Source organism: Mus musculus, chromosome 2, assembly GCF_000001635.26.
Source record: "Mus musculus strain C57BL/6J chromosome 2, GRCm38.p6 C57BL/6J".
Lineage (NCBI taxonomy): Eukaryota > Metazoa > Chordata > Mammalia > Rodentia > Muridae > Mus > Mus musculus.
In genome coordinates this window covers 71,380,319-71,406,317 of record NC_000068.7, presented here as the reverse complement: position 1 = coordinate 71,406,317, position 25,999 = coordinate 71,380,319, and the positions used below count along the sequence as shown (strand labels likewise).

General features: G+C 42.5%; 1 protein-coding gene across 1 annotated transcript in view; it reads right to left on the bottom strand.

Annotated features, from left to right (window-relative positions):
• Window positions 1-17,058, bottom strand: part of Hat1 (histone aminotransferase 1) — a 52,363-nt gene extending 35,305 nt beyond the window's left edge. The window contains exons 1-2 of the mRNA NM_026115.4: window positions 17,014-17,058; window positions 16,320-16,415 (exon numbers count right to left, since the gene is read on the bottom strand). Of these exons, the coding sequence (NP_080391.2) occupies window positions 16,320-16,415; window positions 17,014-17,020 (103 nt within the window). The 5' untranslated portion in view covers window positions 17,021-17,058. The remainder of the gene's footprint in view (window positions 1-16,319; window positions 16,416-17,013) is intronic.
• Window positions 17,059-25,999: the final 8,941 nt, after the last annotated feature.

Here is a 25,999-nt window from a genome sequence, read left to right as displayed (position 1 = left end):
GAAAGCTACTTTCAAATAATTTACCAAAATATACATTAAAGCAAATACAGCAAATGTTAAAATTATTAAAGTTGTGTTATATTTTATATTTTCAATTTTTAGATGTTTGACATTTCTCACTCTAAAACTTGAAAAAATAAAAAGAAGCCTAGTCAAATATTGCCCACTGTTAAATCTGAAAAGGGCTGGTGATACAGCTTAGACTTTATAAAGTTTAAGGTTGAACATCACAATAATGCATATTTATGTGCAAACTCTCCTGGATAACAGGAACATCAATATTTTTAAGACTTTAAATGCAGCTGTAGCACCGTGGCAAAAAGTGGATGCATGATAAAATGCCTAAATTATTATACAAAAGGAATTACTTAGTGATGAACTATGGGTAACTTTTACTTTCACTTTGTTCTACCCTTTCTAAAACTTTAGCAGAACATATTACTCCAATAGACAGAAGAGTGAAAAGATGTGGAAATAAGCCTAGTGTGGCAAGTATGTCTACACTCCCAGCACAGAGGAGACTAAGGCAGAAGTAGTGCAAATCCATGGACAGGCTGAGCCACACAATGAGCTCTAGGTCAGCCTAAGCTATACCACATGACCTATCTCAAAGTTTAACAGAACAGGAAAAAAAAACCTAACACCTTCTCTCATCTATCTCTCAACTTAGGGAAAAAAAATCACTAAAACTTTTCCTTCCATGAAACCTGTATCACTCATTATTTTAATGGTGCCTGATTGCTATAATACCATATGGCTTACAATAAATCTTCCTTTTGAGTAACATTGCTGTAATTTTTAGAAAAAACACAGAGAAGAAGATTAAGAGTTCAAGGCTAGACTTGGGTACATGAGTTTCAGGACAGTCTACCATGTGTCCTTATCTCAAAAGACTAAAACTAAGGAATTAACAAAATGTGAATTTAGGGAACTGGAGAGATGGTTCAGCGGTTAAGAGTACTACTGGCTGCTCTTCCAGAGGTCTTGAGTTCAATTCCCAGCAACCACATGGTGGTTTCACAACCATCTATAATGGGATCTGAGGGCCTCTTCTGGCCTGCAAGTGCACATGCAGATAGGGCACTCATATACATAACATAAAAAATAAATCTTTAAAGAATGTGATTTTTAATCAACTTTTCAAGTTTAATAACTATGGTGGTTTGAATGAGAATGGTCACCCCGGATCATTTACTTGAATGCTTGATTCCCTAGTTGGTGGAACTGTTTTAGGAAGAATTAGGAGGCCTTGTTAGAAGATGTATATCACTGGGAGTGAGCTTTGAGGTTGAAGAAGCCTAAACCAGGCAATTTCACTCTCTCTAACTCTCCCTTTATGTAAGATATAAAGCTCTCAGCTACTGCTCCAGTACCATCCCTGCCTGCCATGATCATCATGGACTAATACTCTGGAACTAAGCAAGCCTCCAATTACACACATCCTTTTATAAATTGCCTTATTTGATAGTTTCCTGCTGAAAGACTACATTTCTCAGCTTCCCTTATGGACTACAGAAGTCATTTCTGCCACTATAATGGCATTACTCTGTAGGCACTTTGGCAAACCATACATACTAAGCGACAAAGTGCCCCCTACAGTGAATAAACATAGTCCTGCCTAAGATCAAACCAAACCTCTTTGTATCTCTTTACAACTGCCCTTTAATAATCTAACCTATGCTGCCAAAGACCCAGGATAGTAAATCTGAGTCTAAAAATGTCTCAAACCCACAGACAAACCTCCCTGAGTTTCATACACTCCCAGGCTAAGAGCAGGCCAGGTAGGACCCCTCTTTTCTCCCTAGCAGCCTTTTATCTTCACTCTTTATCCTTTCTCTCTCCTTGACATATTCTGACCTATGTGGGGGTACCACACTACATTCAACACCCCCCCTACACACACACCCACAACATAGTAAAATGCTGGGTTGTGGTAATTATGGAGCTAACACAGGGGCACCAAGTTAGGCACTGGGAGGGAGGGGTCACTGGCACTTTTGGTCAAAGGCTTCACTGCTGGAAGTTTGGCTTTAGAATTCTGAATTCTCCACTGACCTACCATTCAATCAGCTCAGCCAGACAAGAGCCAACAACCTTACACTTGCCCTGCCATGGCTTAATCCTGGAACTGTATAGGCTGAAACATGACCTCTAAGCACATTTGGTCATTTCCAGACTTGGAGGATTTTGTGAACAACGAGACACTGAACCCTGTCTACACCTTGGTCCTGAGTCCACCCATGAGTTTCAAATTTTCTGTACCAAAAGAAACTCATTTGCCTGTTTGAGGGCTAACTTAAAGGGGACCCAATTAGAATTTAATCTTTCAATGCAAATCTGCCTTCAATATACACTGGACAAATGGCTACCATTCATAACTTTTGATTACCTAAAATGATTAGGTAACTCCATAAGATGGAATGGTAGCTTGGTTCAAGACCCCTCCCCATAGAATTCAGTTTACTTTAATCCTTCTCAAGACTCTAGCTTACAACCACACCCAGAGTCAGAATGCCTAACACTGTATCTGCTGGGCCGCCAAACCTGCATGTCCATAGACCCCTTTTGCTTTATGCTTTTAACCTACTGTGTTTCTGTCTCTCCAAACCTGGAAATTCCTGCTTATATCTCTGACACTAAGAGATAAGAGCATTTCAGGTTGTCTGCTTCCATCTTCAGTCACACACAAACTGAATATGGATATGTACATCACTGGGTTCAGCCTACAGTGCTTTACATGTCTTTTGGATATGTATATTGAAACATTGTTTCATGCTGTACTATTCTACTAAAAAAAATGGGTTCTACAAACACGGTTTTTACTCACTATTAAGCCCAAAAGTTCAGAACACCCAAGATCCAATTCACAGACCATATGAAGCCTAAGAAGAAGGAAGACCAAAATGTGGATGCTTCAGTGCTTTTAGGAAGGGTGAATAAAATACTCACAGGAGGAAACATGGAGACAAAGTGTGGAGCAGAGACGGAAGGAAAGGCCATCCAGAGACTGCCCCACCTGAGGATCCACCCCATATACAGCCACCAAATCCAGACACTATTGTGGATGCTGGGAGGTGCTTGCTGATAGAAGCCTGATATGGCTGTCTCCAGAGAGGCTCTATTAAGAGCCTGACAAAGACAGAGGTGGAAGCTCACAGCCAACTATTGGACTGAGCCTGGGGGTTGGAGAAAGAGTCCCCAATGGAGGTTAGAGAAGGGACTGAAGGAGCTGAGGGGTTTTGCTGCCCCATGGATGGAGCATCAGTGTTAATAGGCCAGACCTCCCCTGGAACTTCCGGGGACTGGACCACCAACCAAAGAATACACATGAAGCAACCCATGGTGCTGGGCACATATGTGGCAGATGGCCTTGTTGGACATCAGTGGAAGGAGAGGCCCTTGGGCCTGAGGGGGTTCGATGCCCCAGCGTAGGTGAATGCCAGGGCAGGAGGACAGGAGTGGGGGGGGGGGAGCACCCTCATAGAGCCAGGGGGAGGGGGAAATGGGCGAGGTGGTTTCCAAAGGGGAGACCTGGAAAGGGGAAAATATTTGAAATGTAAATAAAGATAATATCCAATCGAGAGGGGAGGGGAGGGGAGGGGAGGGGAGGGGAGGGGAGGAGAGGAGAGGAGAGAGGAGAGGAGAGTTCTGTTCTAGATTTGGGGTTGGGCCCATCTGTCCCAGATCCTAGCATGTTTGTTTAAAAGTTTCCTCTGAAATCTATCTTGAGTCGGGAAAGGCACCTCCGCTGTGATAGGGAAAAGGAGAGAAAGAAAACAGCCTATGGAAAGACACTGTGCTTGGCAACAACTAAAACGTAAATTATTTCCTATAGAGCTTACAATTAGAAAGGCGTTGAACTCTCTTAATCCCCCAGCCACTTTTGATGGTTTTGTTCATTATCTTTAAAGCTTTTATAAAGCATTGCTAGTATTTTAAAATTTGTAAGTTCACCTAGTGTGTTTTTTTTTGGGGGGGGGGGTCAAGACAGGGTTTCTCTGTGTAGCCCTGGCTGTCCTGGAACTCACTCTGTAGACCAGGCTGGCCTCAAACTCAGAAATCCGCCTGCCTCTGCCTCCCGAGTGCTGGGATTAAAGGTGTCAGCCACCACGCCTGGCCCAAGTGTGATTTCAAAAAGATGTATAATCTTCATTTGCTGTAACATATCATATATGTAACTTGGATTTAACACTTGTTTTCCTTAGGAAGAGGGTGCCAGATAGCCTCATCTTTGAGCACCATGTGGCTGGTAATCACATTGGAGTACATAACCACCAGGTGCCTTGCTGCCATCTTGGTATCCACATGACTTCACCATCTTGGCTAAACTGACCTTGTGGTAGAAATCAACAAGGCAGCACCCACTAAGCCCTCTGCTTAGCCTTGCAGCTCCCTCCCTTTTATTAGACTAGAGAGGCATCACCAGGGAAAAACCTCCTCTTTATATAAAGATTAATTACTTCTCATGTCTCACTGGACATCCCATTATTATTACGGGATGGATTATTGCTTAATGGATCTCACAGTGTACACCCACATCCTAAATGTCTCAAACAGAGAGGCAAATCACTCTGACCTCAATGTCTCTGGAACTGACGTATGAAGATGCCATGAACAGGAAAACCTTGTACATGTAAGTCTATAACCTGACTAGGATGGGACCTGTAAGCTAGTTTAGTTGGGCATGCCCTTTACCTTGGCATTCAATCCTTCCCCTTAGCAAAAGCTAATTCCCAGTTCCATACCCTAACCACCCTGTTCCCTCATTGGTGGTGGATGCTAGATACTCTGTCATCAAACTCACAGCTTTGAAGTTATTTAGAATATCCAAGCATTGTCTTTGACAGTTGGTTTTGTATTTGTAGACTCGCAAACAATTCTATTAAGTGCTATCCCAGGCCTTTATACTCTTTAGGAGGGTAAGAATGAAGGAGATTCTCTCTAGCCTGGGCTCACTTGGGAATTTCTGAGACTATTATCTAGCCTGTATGCAGATAAAGAGCTGCTGGGCCAGTGCCTGAACTCTTACCTTAAAGCCCACAAGAAGTATACAAGCTTTAGCAATGATGCTTGCAGATTATTTTCTAAGAAATTCCAAAAGCCAGTATTTGTTAAAGCTTAATTTGGTTATCTTGCTTTATAACTTATGTCTCTAAACAACCAATCTATTTTTAAACAGAATGATATTAATAAATATGCTTACTGCCATCAGTACATGGGTAACCTAGAGATCTGACAAATTTGCAGAAGGAGCAGTTGTCTTTAGCCTTCTTTGTCAATTCAGTCTATGATTTACTACAGATCTGATATGACAGCTTTCATCTTTCATCTGTTGGTTCAGTGTATTGAATAAAAATGTTGAGGTTTTTTTTTTTTAAGGTTCTGTTAATAGAGTTAATTTTAGAGAACTTTGTAAAGTGAACCATTTATTCTCAACAGAGTAGACACTGTCCCTGGAAGTATACTTTCTAAATTGAAAATTAAAAATAACTTTTTTTTTTTTGAGAAATAAAACTTACAATTACACTGTCTCTGGAATATAGGTATAACAATTTGATGTTAACAAAAATAAGTATTGTCGGGCTGGTGAGATGGCTCAGTGGGTAAGAGCACCCGACCGCTCTTCCGAAGGTTCGGAGTTCAAATCCCAGCAACCACATGGTGGCTCACAACCATCCGTAACAAAATCTGACTCCCTCTTCTGGATTGTTTGAAGACAGCTACAGTGTACTTACATATAATAAATAAATAAATCTTTAAAAAAAAAAAAAAATAAGTATTGTCATGTTTTCAAATAGTAGATATGGTCATTTAAGTTAATAATCCCAATTTTAAAAAATACCTTATCAAATTGTTTCTAACCAAAAAATTTTGTTTTACTCAGGATACTGTTTTTTTGTTTGTTAATAAATAGCTGCTATTGTTAACATTTGAAATATACAAAGTATATTTGTGTATGTAAAAGCAAGTAGTATCACTTAGGCATTTTCTGTTCAGATTCATTCCTTGGATGCCGACTTTGGTTTTTCGAGACAGGGTTTCTCTGTGTAGCCCTGGCTGTCCTGGAACTCACTCTGTAGACCAGGCTGGCCTCGAACTCAGAAATCCACCTGCCTCTGCCTCCCGAGTGCTGGGATTAAAGGCGTACGCCACTACTGCCAGGCTAAGTGACTTCTTTCACAAGCTTCCTGGTGCTTGTTCCTTAGGCAGGAGTCTGATGTAAACAAAGAGCTAATACCCTTCCACAGAACTCTTGGTTTGTGGTTCAGTCAGATCTACTATTGCATTTAACTCATTTTAATCTTGATATAAAAGTTTTCCTCATATAACTTTGTTTTGTGTCTCTTAATGTTCCCCACAAATTTATAGATATTCCTCCCTGACTTCTGTTATGGATATTTGCCAACTTAACTTTTATTATGGCCCCTTGGATGGATCTTCCTCCACTGCTAGTTGTTGCTCCCCTCCCTCATCAACCTCTGACAGCCTTGAGGAGTTACTGAGAGAGATGCCCCAAACCCCTAAGCAGTTTAGGGGACCTCTAAAAAGGGGAACTAATGGACCATAGTACATCCAACTCATCCCTTTTCTTGCTACTCTGGACATTGTTTTGGGGACTTAGAACAAAAACAACTGGACTGAAGCCATCTCTGCATCAATGAACCTTTCTGTCTCACCAGCTCACATTAGCTTAACATCTTTCAGGACCAGCTCAATTCCTTGACTGCTGCAGTACTCCAAAATTAAAAAAGGACTATATCTGACTACTAGAATGGGATTTGTGCTTTCTTCTGTGAGCAAACTGCTTCCAAACTAACAAATCCTAACTATTTTAAAATGGGGCCTACAGATAGGCACCAGAAACTTTTCAACAATAAGCTTCCTATGTCTTAGTTAGGGTTTCTATTGCATCAAAACACCTTGACCAAAAAGCAAGTCAGGGAGAAAAGATTTTATCCAGCTCATACTTCCACAGCACTGTTCATCATTGAAGGAAGTCATGGCAGGACTCAAATAGAGCAGGATCCTGAAGGCAAGAGCTGATGCAGAAGCCATGGAAGAGTGCCACTTAATGGCTTGCTACGCCTAGCTAGCTCACCTACTTTCTTATAGAGCCCATGACCACCAGCCCAGGGATGAAACCACCCTCAAAGGGCTGGACCCTCCCCCATCAATCACTAAGGAAGAAAATGCTTTATAGCCAAATACTATGGAGACATTTTTTCGGTTGAGGTTCCCTCCTTAACTCTTAATTTGTGTGTCAAGTTGACATGGGACTAGCCAGCATATCCTATGTATGGGCTTTTGGTTCCCTCCCAATCTGGCTCATTCCTGTGATCTTTTCCTCCTTATCCTCATGCTTATGTTTTTTTTTTTTTTTAATACAAATCAATTTTTTTTTTAAAGATTTATTTATTTATTATATGTAAGTACACTGTAGCTGTCTTCAGACACTCCAGAAGAGGGAGTCAGATCTCGTTACGGATGGTTGTGAGCCACCATGTGGTTGCTGGGATTTGAACTCCGGACCTTCGGAAGAGCAGTCGGGTGCTCTAACCCACTGAGCCATCTCACCAGCCCCCTCATGCTTATGTTTTACCATCTTTTAATTATTGTACTTACTGACCTTCACTCTGTACCTAAGCAAAATGTTCCACACAAACTCTCCCAAGAGCTTGCCTACCACGACAGTTCCATTTTCTCCTGACACATCTGCAAAAAAAAATCTTTTAGATATTGTGGAGAAACTCTGTTAAAAGGGACCTTTGTCCGGCTGGAGAGATGGCTCAGTGGTTAAGAAAACTGGCTGCTCTTCCAAAGATCCCGAGTTCAATTCCCAGCAACCATATGGTGGCTCGCAACCATCGGATGCCCTCATCTAGTGTAGCTGAAGACAGCAACAGTGTACTCATATACATAACTAAATAAATCTTTAACAAGAAAGGGACCTTCATCCCTTTTACCCCAGACTAGCTACAATTCTTTCTATTATTCCTCTTCTTTCTACTGTTCCTTCCCTTTGATGCTCTATAGCTCTCTGCTACTTCAGCTACCTCATTTTGGTGCAACAGGCCTGGCAATGGGACCAGTCACTGTCAACCTAGATCAACTCTGCTCACTTTGTCCCACCTCTGTTCCTCCTTACCCCTCAACTTTCCAGGGAACTCTCTCAGCTCAACTCTGTAACCAAATCATCTGCTTACAGCCCTCCAATAATTACTTTCCAAGTCTCTTCGTGAACACAGGATGGCACCCACGATGTTAAGGCCTGCTGGAACATGACTAGGTACCCCCTCTTTAATGGACCTAGACCTAGCCCCTCCTGATAAAAACCCTCTCAGAAGAAAACAAAAACCCTGCGTTTTTAATATTCTCTCCAGAGTTAGGAATGATAGTTTCCTGCTGAAAGATTTTTATTTCCCAGCTTCCTTTACAGGCTACAGAAGTCATTTCCATTCCTATAAGGGATCACATCCCGTCTTCCTCTGTAGACATCTTAGCCATCTACACACAAGGATAAAAAAGTGTCTCCTCACTATGAATACGAGTCCCAGACTTAGCCTCTTTCCACTGTCTCTAATCATCTAACAGTAGTCATAGAAATCTCTTCACAACAATAGAAAAGAACTAAGCCAGAAGTTGGTAACAGGGACTGGAATAATTGCTGTGACAGTCCTAATCATGCTGCTCGTTGGAAGAACATGGACTCTAGGAATCTGACCTAGGAAAGCTGTTCAATGTTGTAAGCAGGACAAAATAGACCATCCTACAAGTGTGGAAAACAGCAGTGCTGAGAGCAATGTAGACTATAAAGGCCCAGCTCACGAGGTCTCAGGAGACCAACCTTAGCAACTTAGCTAGAGACCATTCTTGTAATACTGACAAAGAAATATACCTGCATTTTGTCCTTGTCCTTAGAATATGCTGGAGGCAAAATTGAAGAGTTTTGGATTATGGTATTGGCAGAGATTAAGAGAGCCCAGTATTTGCTGTCACATGGTTATTAGTGAGCACACAGATTTACAATGATGAAGAGAAAACAGGGCCAAAAAGAAAAATACAAAATGTACAGTTTGAGGAGAAAAAGAGTACCAGGAAATTTAATGTTGGAGCCAAATCCTGTGCTCAAAGAGTTTAGGGGAAATGGATTAAATGGACTGGTGTCCAGAGGCAAGACCCCACTCAGCTAAGCTTCCAATTTGTTATTCAACAGGGAAAGCATCAAATCAACACTTATGCAAATGTAATGCAGGAAGAGGAGCCAGGACTCAGTCCAAGCAGGCAGCAGACTTGACCACTTCAGTCAAGTGTTCTGACTTCAGCAAGGATACAGGAGTCAAGAAGTTATGGAAAGGGGTTTCCTCCAAGGCCAAAGAAAGCAGCTGAGGCATGCAGGAGGAGAGTCCCTTCATGGAGGTTCAGAGAGGTCATTGTATGAAGTTACAAAAGTTTAGCTTGGAAGGTGTTGCAACCCTAAATATTTGGAGATGCCAGAGCCATGCTGAGGAGAGCTGCGTGCAGGGTGTGGAACCAGTACAGAAATTTGTTGCAGTCAACAAAGCTGGAAAGAGTGGAGATCTGAAGATCCCTTTGACATCAGATGTGTTTTTGGGATTTGGAGTTTGCTCTGCTGGGTTTCAGTTTTCCTTTGGTCCAATATCTCACTACACCCACCCCTCCTTTTGTAATGCATATTGTGCCACAGTATGCTGGGAATGCATAATTTGCTTTGTTTTATTATTTGCCTTGAGTCTCAGCAGAGACTTTGAACTTTGGCACTTTAAGTGTTGACTGTAAAGGAGGACTATGAGGACTGAGTGCATTTTGCATTATGATTGATATATATATATATATATATATATAGCTATATGGGGGTCAGGGAGTGGAGTGTGGTGGTTTGAATGAAAATGGTCCCCATAGGCTCATTTATTTGAATGTTTGGTTCCCAGCTCAAAGACTGTACAGGAAGGATTAGATGTGACCTTGTTGGAGTAGGTTATGTCACTGGGGGTGGGCTTTGGGGTTTCAAAAGCTCATGCCAGACCCATTCTCCCTAACTCTTGCTTGTAGACCAGATAGATGTAAGCTCTCAGCTACTGCTGCAGTGCCATGCTTGCCCACTTGCTGCTATGGTCCCTAACATGATAATCATGGACTCACCCTATAAAAGTATAAGCAACCCCCCAATTAAATCTTTTCTCTTATAAACTGCCTTGGTCACAGTATTTCTTCACAGCATAAGAGCTGTTACTAAGACACTACCTAGTCAACTGACAAATGGAGTACTTTCTCCTCTTATATTCTCTTTCTCCTCTTATATTCTCAAAGATATCAAATCTATAAATATCCCTTTCCTTCCCAGTAATTTTTCCTTGACTGATATTCTTGGCATCAACAAATGAACATGCTGTCCACCCAGATGGCCCAGTGGTTAAAGTGCTTGCTGCTCTTGAGCAGTCTGGCTCCCAGCACCTACACTAGGCTGCTTACAACTGCTTGTAAATTCAGCTCCAGGGACTCCCACACCCTCTTCTAGCCTCCATGTGCAGATAGACACACACAGATACACAGAAACAAAAATATAAAGTGTTTAAAAATTATCTTAAAATAAGATTAGTATATAGTAAGATGGAAACAAACTAATAGGTATTAATATAAAGCAAGATAAGAAGTTAATGAGGGGGGCTGGTGAGATGGCTCAGTGGGTAAGAGCACCCAACTGCTCTTCCGAAGGTCCAGAGTTCAAATCCCAGCAACCACATGGTGGTTCACAACCATCTGTAACAAGATCTGACACTCCCTCTTCTGGAGTGTCTGAAGACAGCTACAGTGTACTTACATATAATAAATAAATAAATAAATAAATAAATAAATAAATAGAAGTTAATGAGGGAACAGAGATGAAGAGATGTTTTTATTACTGGAAAGAGAGGTAAAGTACTTTATAACAAAGAGTTATAAATTTGTGGATGGGGACATTGCTCAGTTAGTAGACTGCTTGCCTAAGATGCGTGAGGCCCAAGGTTTGAGTCCTAGTACCACAGAAACTGACATGCTATAATGCCAACACTCAAGAGGTGGAGAAAGATCAGGGTCATCCCGAGCTATTACATAGCAAGTCTGAGGCCAGCCTACGATGAATAAAACCCATCCTAAAAACAAAATAAATTTTAAAAGTCAATTTAAAAAAAAAGACACAAATCTTTAACGTCTAGACTAGAGTATTTAGCTCGATAATAAATGCAAATTATTAAAAAATTAACATAAGGCTGGAGAAATGACTCGGTAGCTAAGAACATGCGCTGCTCATGCAGAGGATCTAGGTTCAGTTCCCAGCACCCACATGGTAGCTCACAACCATTTATTTCAGGCAGTCTGACTCTCCTGACCACCAAGGGCACCAGACATACATGGAATGCACATATATGTAGGCAAAACACTCATACCATAAAATACAGAAATCTTAAAAGAAAGAAAATGAAGAAACAAACAAATCTACCACTATAGTGAATTACATAAACAGCAATAACAACCTCTACTTGTTTATTTTTGAGACATTATGTAGCCCTCTGCCTCCAAAGTGTGCCACCACATCTGACCTCACTTCTATTCAAATAAAGTTCTAGCAATAGGACTGGACAATATTTTAGTGGTAAAGCATATAGTTAGCTTGTGGAGACCCTAGGTTCAACCCCCAGCACTCAAGGATGAACATTTTAAAGTTGTAAAATAGGTAAAGCTAATATGAGTAAAGCAGTCTACAGCAGCAATGAGCTTTCAGAGGATAAGGCCCCCAGGGAATACAACAAAGCTTTGCGGGCTATGACACACAGTCACTATGTCAGAGCAACAAACAGAATGAGCTTATCTAGCACCCAAACCTTGGCCTCTAAGTAGTATTCACTGAAAGAGTCTAGGGCTCTTGGGAAAATGTTAATTCCAAGACTATGAGGACCTGGATTCAGATTCCAGATCCCTCAAAACAAACCAGGTGAGGTTTTGCATGTACTCATAATCTCAGAGCTGTAGGGAATGGAGCTCTCCACAGGAAGACCACTAGACTGGCAGTCAGTCTAGTAGAAAAAATAGAGCTCCATGCATAGGGAGAGATCCTGTCTCAAAGGAATAAGGTAAAACATTCAAAAACCATCCTCCATCTGAACATACGCATGTGCATGCCACATACGCTTAAACCTCCCCTCACATTCTTCTACTGTAAATAAAAAGATAGCAAAAAAAAAAAAAAAAAAAAAAAAGAGAGAGAAATCAAAATAAATGCTGACAAGGATATGGAGAAATTGAAATTTTGTGCCTTATTTGTAGGAATGAAAAATGGGTATAAAAAAGTAGCTATAGAAACTGTTGACAGTTCCTTTTAAAATTACAAATAGGTATGTCTGGACATGTAACTCAGCTGGTAGGATGCTTGCCTAGCCTGCATGAGAGCCACATGTTTGATCTGCAGCACCATATAACTGAGATGGGATGGTAATCACCTATAATTCCAGCACACTGAAGATGGAGACACAAGGATCAGAACTTTTGGGTAGCTCAGCAGCATTTGGTGAGCATGCATAAAGCTAAAGTTCAATAACTTCCAACCCCTCACACATTCCCTAAACTATAATGAACCAACAATTCCACCTCGGCGTAAATAACCAAAATTCAAAGCTAGATTTTTGCAAAGAAGATATTCACACAACTATATTCATTCACAATAGCTTAAAGTTGGAAGCAGCCCAAAGTCTATCAACAGACTGACTAGACAAAGGATGGATGGACACACAGACACACAAAGATGAATGCTATTAATTCATCTTTAAAGGAATTATGTCATATACTACAATGTGAATGAAACTTGGTAGCATGTTAAATTAAAAATAGTCAAATACTGTATGATTACACTTTTATGATGTTATCTCAGACAAATTCTAGAAACAGAAAATAAAATGGTAGTGGCTAGAGTCTGGGAGAAATAGATATTTAATAGGCACAGTGTCTTAGTTTGGGTTTTATTGCTATGAAGAGACACCATGACCACAGCAACTCTTATAAAGGAAAACCTTTAATTGGGGCTGGCTTATAGTTACAGTTTAGTCCATTAGAATCATGGCAGGAAGCATGGAAGGAGACAGACTGCACATAGCTTGAGCATAGAAGCCCACCCCCACAGTGACACACCTCCTCATATTGCTACACATTATGGACAGGGGCCAATTACAGTCTGGCCCCCATAGACTTGTTACTCTCAATCAGCATCATGGCAGGAAATATGGTAGTATGCAGGCAGACACAGTGCTGGAGATGGAGCTGAGTGCTCTATATCTTGATCAGCAAGCAGCAGAAGACTGCTACACTGGGCATATAGCTTGTGAGTACAAGAGACCTCAAAGCCCACCTCCACAGTGATGTACTTCTCCAACAAGGCCACACCTACTCTAACAAGACCACACCTCCTAACAGTTCTACTCCCTAAGGGCCAACCATTCAAACAAAAAGTCTATAGGGGTCATACATATCCAAACCACTACACAGAGTTTGTTTTACAAGAAAGTCCTGGAGATCTAACCACACACACACGTAAAAATGGTAATGACCAAATGCTTTTGTCTGGGAATCCGAGGTTGAGGGTTCACTTAAGCCTAAGGGCTGAGATAAGCCAGAGTTTCACAATGCAATCCCATCTCAAAAAAAAAAAAAAGTCTGGGCTGGAGAGATGGCTGGAGAGTGGTTAAGAGTGCTAACGGTTCTTCCAGAGGTCCCGAGTTCAATTCCCAGCAACCACATGGTGGCTCATAACCATTTGTAATGGGATCTGATGCCCTCTTCTGGTGCATCTGAAGACAGCTACAGTGTACTCATATAAATAAATAAATCTTTAAAAAAAAGTGTTTAAAAAAAGGAATCCATAGTAGATATACACTATGCTCTTTACACATGTAGGGGAACAGTTAATACACAGATAACATAGACAGATCAAAAGAAAAAGAGCCAGATATGGTAGTGGACACCTATAATTGCAGCACTTGGAAGTCAAGGGGTATTTAAAGCCATCCTCAGTTACAAGAGACCCCCATCTCAAAAAAAAGAAACAAACAACAAATTATGTTAAGAAAAACAAACGAACAAACAAAAAAACAGGTTATAACAACAAAAATATGGTGGTAGTATGGGTACTTTTGTGGGAGGCAATGTCACTAAAGAATAGTACATTCCCTTCATCTGCCTTGACCTCTATGCAGCTGTGGTTGCCTTTCAACTCCTGATCCTCCTGCCTCCACGTCCCAGGTGTTAGGATTACAGGTATACACCACAAGTAGAAATATGTGGCTCTCCAGAGTTCACTGCCCTGCCATTCTCGCAGAAATTGCTAGAGACCCCATGTCATGGAAGTAACAGTGGAGAATGACAAAGAAAGCGGGTATCCTCCACTGGCTTCTGCATGTGTGCAAACTGTTATGTATACATCACACATTTTCAAGCTGCAGAGAAAGCACATTATATAACAGAATGCCAGTTTTAGAAAAATAACATATGTAAGTACAGAAAATACCATCTTGATTAGGAGTCTGTGGAGTGAAGGTTCAGTAAACTATGACCTCTTGTCACAATCACTGGATTAGTTGCATTGGTTCTAGTTTCATTTCTGGCGCTGTGATAAAACACTGACTAAAAGCAACTCTGTCAAGGATTTAAATGGCTTATGATTTCAGGTCCATCACTAAGGGAAATACAAGACCAGCCTGGTTTACAGAGTAAGTTCCAGGACAGTCAGGAGCCTACATTTAGCCTGGGGTAATGATTCTCTACCGTCTGTCTTTGCAGATGTCCTTTCTGAACATTTTAAACAAATGGACACACTATACTGGTTTTGCCTGCCTTCTTTTACTTAGCATGTTTTTCAGATTTCTCCACATTGTGTGACAGGTATCAGAACTTCTATTGTCAGACAATATTCCACTGAATAACTATGGCATACTTTATCTGTTTACCAACTGCTTTATGAGTTGTTTACACTTTTTGGCTATTGTAAATAACTCACTTTTAAGTATTCATGTATAAATGAACATCTTCACTTCCCTTGAACAGACACCTAATAAAAGGGCTGGCTCACGTAGCTAATTTATGTTTGTTTTTTTTTTTAAACTAGGGCTGGTGAGATGGCTCAGTTGATAAGAGCACCCGACTGCTCTTCCGAAGGTCCGGAGTTCAAATCCCAGCAACCACATGGTGACTCACAACCATCTGTAACAAGATCTGACGCCCTCTTCTGGAGTGTCTGAAGACAGCTACAGTGTACTTACATATAATAAATAAATAAATCTTTAAAAAAAAAAAAAAAAGAGCACTGGTCTCTTCCAGAGGTCCTGAGTTCAATTCCCAGCAAACACATGGTGGGAATCTGATGTCCTCTTCTGGTATTCATGAAGATAGAGAAAGCACTTATGAACATAAAATACATTTAAATTTTTTTTCCAAACCAAAGTTGTTATATCATTTTAGATATAATACCAGCAACCCATGAATTTCCACATCCTAACCAACAGCTGTTATTATCATATTTGCAATTTTTTTTAAAAAGATTTATTTATTATATCTAAGTACACTGTAGCTGTCTTCAGACACACCAGAAGAGGGCATCCGATCTCATCATAGATGTTTGTGAGTCACCATGTAGTTTCTAGGATTTGAACTCAAGACCTCCGGAAGAACAGTCAGTGCTCTTACCAGTCCTGCTCCCTGGGGCCTGAAGATTGATTGATTGAATGATTATATGTAAGTACGAGCACCAGAAGAGAGCATCAGATCTCATTACAGATGGTTGTAAGCCACCATGTGGTTGCTGGGATTTGAACTCAGGACCTCTGGAAAAACAGTCAATGATCTTAACAGCTGAGCCATCTCTCCATCCCCCATTTGCAATTTTTTCCCCCGAGACAGGGTTTCTCTGTATAGCTCTGGCTGTCCTAGAACTCACTCTGTAGACCAAGGCTGGCCTCGAACTCAGAAATCCGCCTGCCTCTGCCTCCCAAGTGCTGGGATTAAAGGCATGCGGCACCACTGCCTGGTGTATTTGCAATTTTTAAGATGAGATCACATATACTTTCTGCCACACTATCTTTCACTTTCTTATCACTATCTTTCCCCTACCCCTTCTACCGCATGAACTTAGAGAACTGCCTAAAATCTCCATGTCCAGTCAACGCAGAAAGTACCTGTTACGTAATCGTCTTAACCTCAAGCTGTGTTTCCTATTTTAAAGGCTCTGTTAAATACAGGGCTGCACACACAGAACTCCTCTGAAAGGAAATACGCACCTAGTTTCAGCTCGATTGCTGTGTTGGTGTTACACTTGTACTCTGCTAGTTTCTTCTCCACGGCACTCTTATACTCCACCAGAAATTTCTCCAAGGCTAGAAACGAATAAAGCACAGCAAGAGGATTCTACTACACACAGCACAGAAGTTCCATTCTAAGTGACAAGTTGGGCAGTGTAAAAACGACTTTCTCAAAGGACATCTAAAAAAACAATGATCTCAGGAATCCTGAAGGGTTATGAGACCCTGAGTGTGCCCTGAACCAGGGCAGGGCAGCAGCACCGCGCTCGCTCAGAAGTTGGCTGGGAGGGAGGTGGGCAGGGCCCTGGAGAGGATCAGCTGGCGGGAACTGGACCTAATGGGTTACATTAGGGCGACAGTGAGCAAAGGGGAACGAGGGGGTGAAAGGCTCCGAGGCAGACCGCGCTCCACCAGACCAAACTGAGCGCCTTGCCTGAGCTCAAGGCCCGGGAGGCCCACGGGAGGCGCCGAGCGTCAGCACCGGGGGCGGTGGCGCCGAGCGCGGCCCACCGGGAGCCAGTCCCCGACCCTCAGTGCCTCGCGGAAGGGAGAGGCCTTCTGGAACCTCTGCTAGAGCCCGAAAGTTCCAGGCGGCCACTGTCACGGCCGCCTCAACGTTCTTCCCCAGAAGCACCCGCCTCCTCCCCTTGCTAAACTTTTCCCGGGAACTTACCCGCCATTTCCGAGCTCCGAGCGCCCGCAGCTGAGGAAGGACAAATCAACCCGCGCGCTCCCGGGCCGGAAGTGACCGCAAGGACTTACGCGTTTCCCCCGCCCATCCTCGGCGAGCCACGAACCAATGAGAGGGAGAAGGTCCAGGCGCGCGGCGGCGGAAGTGCCTCAGGAGGCGGGGCTAGCACCGTGAGAAGGCGCCCGCGGTTGCCTAGCCACCGCACGTGAGGATGCCCTCACCCCATGTCTTCGGCGTCCCAGCCTGTGCGGCTTGCTGGCCACTAGAGACTTGCTTAGAAATTAATGTGAATTCTCAAACAGCTTAAGGCGATTGTCCTTCCCATCTTTTGGCCCGAACGCAAGTTTTTCTGTGGGGGTTTCATTTCGAAGTTTTTAAACTTTTTGATTCAACTTTGCCATAACCCATTTTAAAAGGTTCCTCTGAATTTTATTCGTATTTTGGAGCTGGGTGACCAATTCAGAGTCATACTTATGGTAGACATAAGGCTCTGCCACTAACCCATTATAGACTTTCTTTGTGCTCCCAAATTGAAAAATAGTGCCATATTAAAGAACTCAGGGACCCAAAATGGAAGACTCCCGAAAGCTGTGCTCTGATTACATGCTAGCGTGCACAACTATTAAAAGTAAAATTTAGAAATATACCTGCTTTTGCTCTTAAGTTTTCTGGACAACCATTTAGCTCACTAAAAGTGGTTACTAACACTACCTCAAGTGGCTTGATTTAGTTGGACTTGTATGAGGTCCTAGTGGCTTGAACTAATCATAGGATACTACCCATTTTTAATCATGGGCCTTATTATTTAGTTGCTTTTGGATTTTTTTTTTTCTCCCAGAGGATAATTTGCTATTTACCTCTACGATGGTATTCAAATACCAGACTCCCTGGTGTCAACACATTTGCTGATACGCTTTAAAATGATGCATGCCGTATGGAAAGTTGATCTTTGGTATATCGGGTCTCTCTAGAAAAGAAGGAACCAATGGAATGAACATATATTAAAAGATGACTTACCACCTTGGCTTATGTGGTACACTTGGAGAGGCCAGACAGTGGTTGTCTCACAGCAAATGCTGAAAACCTGGTGGTCAGTCCTCAAAGCTAGGAGCCTCAGCCCAATCTGCCTGTGAAGACCTGAGGGACTCCTGGAGAACTGTTGGGTCTCTGCCTAGCAAGGTTCTAATACCAGCGCTTGAGAAGGCTAGGCTGACTCCATGACAGGCTTCAAATTGGCAGTTAAGGAGGTTAGGCCTAAATCTCTTACCAAGACCTGGGCAAGTCCAGGCAAGTCCAGGCCTCCGAAGCCGGCCCGCCACCTGTCTGGCCACCTGTCTGGCCCGAGGCAAGGACAATGGGTCAGCAGCAGTTTCCAGGCCTCCCCCAACAAGTTTACAGCCTCTCTACCCCGGCAATGGAATGTCAGTAGAGATGGACCCAACAGATTATCATAGAGGTCACCTACCCCAGAACTCCCTAATGTGCTTTAAATCAGGCCTCTGAGCTCACTTGGGTGTCTCTCTACCTGGGTCATGGGAGACCCAGCTTGCTAGACTTCTGCAGAATTCAACACTCTTTGTGGTTACATACTATTGGAGTCCAGGGTGACATCCTTCAGCAAATCATGGACCCTTACACACCAAAAAGGTCAATGAACTCTCCAGTGAGAATGAAGGTTAAGGAGGCAAGTTAGCAAAGCTTTCTTTCTGCCTTTTACCTGGGCCATTACCAGAAGGTGCTGCTCACACTTAAAGTGAGTCTTCTCCCATCAATTAAGATGATCAAGGCAATCCCCAGCAAACATGCTCACACTAATATAGGTTTGTGTGGGTCATATATGTATGTGTTATATAGTATATATGTGTATATATGTATGTAGTATGTAATACATATATGCATGTATGTGTGTATATAAACATTTATATGTGTGTATTTTGTTCTATGCCATGGTGACAGTTAAAACTAACCATCACACGTGGTGAAATAGTCTAGAATTAATATGCTCTCTAGTATTAGAGATAAAAAAAATATATAGCTAAAGTGATAGATTGTGCCTAAGCTCATTGCACCCGGGAGTCTGAGGCAGGAACATCAACTCATCAGTTTGAGGTTAACCTGAACTGTGATTGAGAAGAATCTGCCAAAAGAAGAGGTGGAAGGCGAAAGGGAAGAAGAGGATAAGGACCAACAGCACATACCTATAACACCCCCCCCCCCGCCCCGCACGGGGGGGGGGGGGGGGAAGGCAGGAATTCAGGTTATTCTTGGCCACTGAAGCTTGAGGTCAGCTGGGCTATGTGAGATCTGGAGAGAGACAGAGACAGAGAGGTGGTGGGGCTGGCAAGCGAGGGAGGAAAAGAGAAAGGAGTCAGCCCAAGGTAAGTTGCCAAGCTCATCTTCAGTTTACTCCAGTGTCCTGATGAGCCCAGTCCTCCAGATACTCAGGCCTGGTATTTATGTGTTAGCTATCTAGAAATGCCCTTTAAGATTAGAGTAGGCAGCAAGAACACTGAGGCCCTGCTCTTTAAACTCTTACATACAAGATTACAGTCATAGTGTTCAGATAGGAATATGAAGTCAATGCTACTAATGATTGATCAGAAAGGGAAACAGGACCAGTGAGGTGGGTCAGAAGGTGAAAGCACCTGCTGCCCAGCCTGACAACCTGAATTTGATGCCCAGGCCCCACATAGTGGAAAGAGAGAACTCATCCTCCTATAGGTTGTCCTCTGACCTCTTTATAAGTGCTGTAAAACACACACATACACACACACACACACACACACACTCTCTCTCTCTCTCTCTCTCTCTCTCTCACACACACACACACACAAATAAATACACAATAAATAAAACACAAATAAATATAATTTTAAAAAATTGAAAGGAAAAATATTTGTTCAAAATGGCAAGGTTTATCATTTTCTTTTTTTTTTAAGATTTATTTTTATTTTATGTATGTTAGTACACTATAGCTGTTGCTGTCTTCAGACATACCAGAAGAGGGCATCGGATCCCTTTACAGATGGTTGTGAGCCACCATCTGGTTGCTGGGAATTGAACTCAGGACCTCTGGAAGAGCAGCCAGTGCTCTTAACCACTGAGCCATCTCTCCAACCCCGGCTTATCATTCTCCAGATGTCTTTATCTGTAGCTAAGCAATTATGACTCTTGTAAGAAGTACGATGAGCTTGTTTGATCTAGGGTGACGAGAATTAGTATGAAGTACTGAGGAGCCGAGACTACAGTTCTGATCCTCATTGTCGAACTGTTTACCCATACTTTCTAAATGTCTCAGAATATGTGCTTAGATGCAGTTCATCTCAGAAACAAAAAACATCTTCTTTCAGGAAGGTGATAATAAAAATAATCAAACATGCTGGGCATAGTGGTACATGCCTTTAATTCCAGCACTCAAGCCCAAGGCAGTGCCTCTTTGTGAGTCTGAGGCCAGCCTGGTCTACAGAGTGAGTTCCAGGATAGCCAGGAGTTTCAAGAGAGAGCCTGTCTCTCTCTCTCTCTCTCTCTCTCTCTCTCTCTCTCTCTCTCTATATATATATATATATATATATATATATTCTTATATATACATGTGTGTATATATATGCATATATATATATATATCAAAATTTTAAAAGCATTTTCCTGTTTTATAGCGGAGTCAAAATTTTAAAAGCATTTTCCTGTTTTATAGCGGAGTTTCCCCTTTTTATTGTATTCATATATTACCTTGTACTAAAGAGGATTTGAGAATGTGATTGGTACAACTGCAGAATGAGTTTTACAAATGGCTATGGTGTTCTGCCGTGTGTGATTAAGACAGTAGAGCTATGTGGAATGTTCAATGCCCTACGAGTCCAGTTCTACTACTGTCTCATGGTTGACCTTGCCTTTTTTACTATGCGGAGATAATAACACCTTCCCAGGCATAAAACTGAGTTATTTGTAAAGATCAAATAAATATTGACATGCTGTGTGCCTAGGAACTGGTAACAAGATAGCATGAAATCTAGCATGAAAGATCTGAAAAAGGCATTTCCTTCTTGTATGTATATGTATTGTGTTTGTGAAGTAAGTGTGTGTGTTTGTTTGTGTGTGTGTGTGTGTGTGTGTGTGTGTGTGTAGGCATGCATGTGCCATGGCTCACATGTAATGATCAGAAGATAATTGTGGGTACTAGCCCTTGTTTTCTACCTTATTTTGAATAGAGTCCCCCACTCTGTCTTTGTCTCTCTCCCTCACACTCTCATTCATACTGTGTACATCAGGTTAGTTATCTCTGCCTCCCATTTCACCATAGGAACACTGAGATTACAGGCATCATAGGTTCTGCACCCTACATTCCAGGGATATGAACTCAGATGCTTAAACTTGTCAGGCAAGTACTTTTACATACCCAAGAATTGCCCCAGCCCAAAGGCACTTCTGTCTTCAGAGTAAAAGGCCATATTACACTGTAAGGAATTAATTAGCAACTATATATCTGCTACGGGTTGAGTGTATATAGACCAGTCAGATTCATCATCCTGCCTTGAAATCTGTAGAAAGAATTTTGTTGTTACTGTTGTTTGTTTTTCAAGATTGGTTTTCCCTGTGTAGACGTGGATAGGGAGGCTTTATATCAAAATAAGACTGTCCTAGAACTAGCTCTGTAGATGAGGCTGGCCTCAAACTCAAAGAGATTCACCTGCCTCTGCCTCCCAAGTGCTGGGATTAAAGACATGCCTCACTGCCCGGCAGAATTTGTAAATATTATAGTATAGAATATAGAATATACGGTCAGAAGAGAGTGTAGACTGGAGTGACAGCTCAGTTAGTAAAGTGCTTGCATTGGAAGCATCAGGATTTGAGTTCAATCCCATGGAACCAACACCCACAAAGGCCAAGCTGTAATCCCAAAGCAGGGATGGCAGAAAGGCAGATTCCCTGGGACTCAATGCCAATCAGCCTAGCCTATCTGGGCCAATGAGAGACCCTATCTCCAAACCTAGGTGGACAGAAAACCCAATGTTGTCTTTTGGTATGGAAAGCCAAGGAAGTCTGGAGCAAATATGTAAAGAACAAATGAAATCCTGTAGTGTAGTGACATGGACAGGTGTAACCTCACCAGCCTGTTTGCTCAGGTTTCAGTGTTAGAGAGCATCGGGGCGGAGCTTGCTGACGATTCCCACTGCCTCTGCCAGCCACCTAGCTGTTCCGGAGCTATCACGTGGTCACCTGCAACCTTACTCCAAGATGATTTGGCCGGAAAGGGCCCCTTCCCCTGCTTCCTAACCCAGTGTCAGAAATAGTAAAATCCGAACCTTGATCTGACTGTTGTCTTGGTTCCGTCTCTCTCTTTCGCTCCGCCTAGCCCCGCCCTTCTCTTCCAGGTTTCCAAGATGCCTTTCCAGCATAGAACCTAGGCATGTGAGCCGCTGGCTGGACAAAACAGACAGGGCCATGTCAAGGACCAGAGCCTTGGACCCATAAGTAATTGGCAAAGCCTTCTATACCTGCTATAAGACTAGCTAACCAGTCATGACTGTACTATATACATAAACACACTGAGATTCTGGTGTGCAGTAGAAGTTGGTGCCACTCTGTCAGAGTACACACTGCCCACCTGACCCCAGCGTTTCTGTATTTCTGTTTGTCCTTTCTTCATTCTCTTGATGGCCCTAGTCTGGTTTCTAGGACCAAGCCATGCTGGATGTAGCATTTTGGCCTTCACACTCAATGCATAGCCACATATGGGGACACGCACACACTACAAAAAAGAAGGAAGATAGACTGAGGCGATGGCTCAATGGGTAATAATGTTTGCCATGCAATCATAAGGACTTGAGTTCGAATCTCCAGAGCCTGGGTTGAAGTTGTTCTTCTATCTTGAGTATCTGTAATCCCAGCACTCTTACAATGATACAGGAAGAATACACAGGTCATTTGGGATGCTGGAGGGTCAGCTAGCCTGGTAATGCAGAGTAAAAACAGACTGTCTCATACAAGGTAGAGGGTGAGGACTGACACCAAAGTTGTCCTCTAATCCACACATTCACCCATATTCAGACATACATAATACACACACACACACACACAAACACAAAGTGGGCGTAGGAAACCCTCAGATCTAACAATAGCTAATATTTTTGGAGATAATAATTAGATTTGCTTTAAGTTGGCAGTGCTAATGAGGGTTGGAGTTACAAGTCTCAGTTTGGGAACAATTATTCAGGAATCTCTTTCCACACAGATGACTTCTAAATGCAAGAGAAGAAAGAAAATAAAAACAGACTAGCTCCTATTGGAAACTATTGTGGGAGAAGAAAAGGAATATGAGTGTTAGAAAAAACTTAAAGGCATTGCAAACTGCTGACATGTGGATGTTCCAGTCCTTCCTTTTTTGGTCTCATGGTCTACACAGGTGGACATGGCCTCCTAAGTATCCTTAGCGGGTCTGAAACTCACTATGTAGAGTGGGCTGGCCTCAAACTCACAGAACTCTGCCAGCCTCTGCCCTCCTCCTTTTTATGGTTCCTCTGCCTTAAGATTCAGCCACCTGGCATCAGTTAGTTCAGTGTTCTGTTCCCAAATCTGTTCCTTAAATAGTGAACAGAAACTAACTTTTTTTTTTTTTTTTGAAACAAGTTTTCATGTAGCCCAGGTTGGCTTAAAATTCACTATGTAGCCAAGGATAATCTTGAATGTTTCATCTTTCTGCTTCTATTTCCCAAGTGCAGAGATTATAAAAACATGTACTACTGTGCCTGGTTTAAGTTAGTGGAAACTATAGGAATTCCTTCTGAAATTTAAAAATAAGACTTAGCTGGGTGTCGTGGTGTTTAATCCCAGCACTTGAGAGGCAGAGGCAGGCAGATTTCTGAGTTCGAGGCCAGCCTGGTTTACAAAGTGAGTTCCAGACAGCCAGAGCTATAAAGAGAAACCCTGTCTCAAAAAACCAAAAAGCAAATAATTAATAATAATAATAATAATTAAGACTTAGTTAATATTGTTGCTTTCTGGTACAGCTAGCTATGCAAAGCTTGTAGGTCTCTGGTCTTTGATGATCTTTGCTTCTCTGACAGAGGCACAGCCAAGAACTTCTCCCTCTAGGTCCCTCCTGCTGACTCATGCTGAGGCTGAGGCCTGGCTGTCACTGTTAGGTAGTGCCACCACTGCAGATTCGTGTTTGCTATCCCTGCTGGGCTGCTGGTGTATCTGTGAAGTGTTTGCGAGTGTACTGAGCTGGCCTGTGAACTGAACTTCCGATTTCCAGACAACACAGAGTTGCTCCAAACAACCCTTCTAAACAGGTCCACTTCCCATGTATCGTTTCTTCCCCACTACCTCTGGTGGGGTGGGCTAAAAGGGAGGTTAAAGTGTTTAAGAACAGGCTGGGCAGTGGTGGCTCACACCTTTAATCCCAGCACTTGGGAGGCAGAGCCAGGTAAATTTCTGAGTTCGAGGCCAGCATGGTCTACAGAGCACAGACTGCTCTTCTGAAGGTCCTGAGTTCAAATCCCAGCAACCACATAGTGGCTCACAACCATCCGTAATGAGATCTGACGCCCTCTTCTGGTGCATCTGAAAACAGCTACAGTGTACTTAGATATAATAATAAATAAATCTTTAAAAAAAAAGAGAAAGAAATGGAATATAAGAGGGGACTGTGTTGGGCTGTTTTATGTCAACTTGACAAAACTGAAGTCATCTAAGAGGAGAAATCTCAATTAAGAAAATACCTCTGTAAGACTGAGTCATAGGCAAGCCTGTAGAGTATTTTCTTAATTAGTGATTGATGTATAAGGGCCTGGCCCATTGTGGGCTATGCCATCCCTGGGCAGGTGGTCCTAGGTTTTATAAGAAAGCAGGCTGAGCAAGCCATTGGGAAACCAGTAAGCAGCACCCCTCCATAGCCCTTGCATCAGCTCCTGTCTCCAGGTTCCTGCCCTATTTGAGTCCCTATACTGGTTTCCTTCAGTGACGGACTACAGTACAGAAGTATAAGGCAAATAAATCCTTTCCTCCCCAGTTTGTTTGATAATGGTGATTCATTCCAGCAACAGAAACCCTAACTAAGACAGGAACTTACTGGGGTGGTATACTCAATAGGGAATGGAACGCCAACAATGGCCCTCTGTACTTTAGAGAAGCTGATAACCCAGATGTCCACGAAGCTGGAGGCCTTAGTAGTCCCGTTCTGGTGCTGAAAGACTGGATAATTTCTAAAGATCTACTTTTCTTATTAGATATCTTCTCTATTTACATTTCAAATGTTATCCCCTTTCCTGATTTCCCCTCTGAAGGCCCCCTCCCCCGCCCCCCTTTCCCCTGCTTACCAACCCACCCACTCCCGCTTCCTGGCCCTGGCATTCCCCTACACTCGGGCATAGAGCCTTCACAGGACCAAGGGCCTGTCCTCTTATTGATGTCCGACTAGGCCATCCTCTGCTACATATGCAGCTGGAACCATGGGTCCCTCCATGTGTACTCTTTGGTTGATGGTTTAGTCCCTGGGAGCTCTGGGGGTACTGGTTAGTTAATATTGTTGTTCCTCCTATGAGGCTGCAAGCTCCTTCAGCTCCTTGGATCCTTTCTCTGGCTCCTCCATTGGGGACCCTGTGCAGATCTACTAACCTTTAGTCTAGGTCAGAAAGATAAAGAACCTTTGGGGAATTTTTAACTTGTCCAGCTGTGCTAAACACTCTGGATAGAACATTTTACAAAGGAGAGTTCTCATTCAAATGTTACAAAAGATACCATAAAACATTGGAATTGGAAGGGCTGGGGAGACTCCTCCAAATGCTTGTTGCTTGAGCATGACAACCTCACTGATCCCTAGAGTTCATGTTAAAAAAAAAAAATAGCCATGCATTGATATAACCTCATTATTGGAGGGCAGTGATGGGCAGATAGCTGGAACTCACTGGCTAGCCAGCCTAGCCAAAATTTCAGGTTTAGTGAGAGATCCTGTCTCAAGTGAATAAGG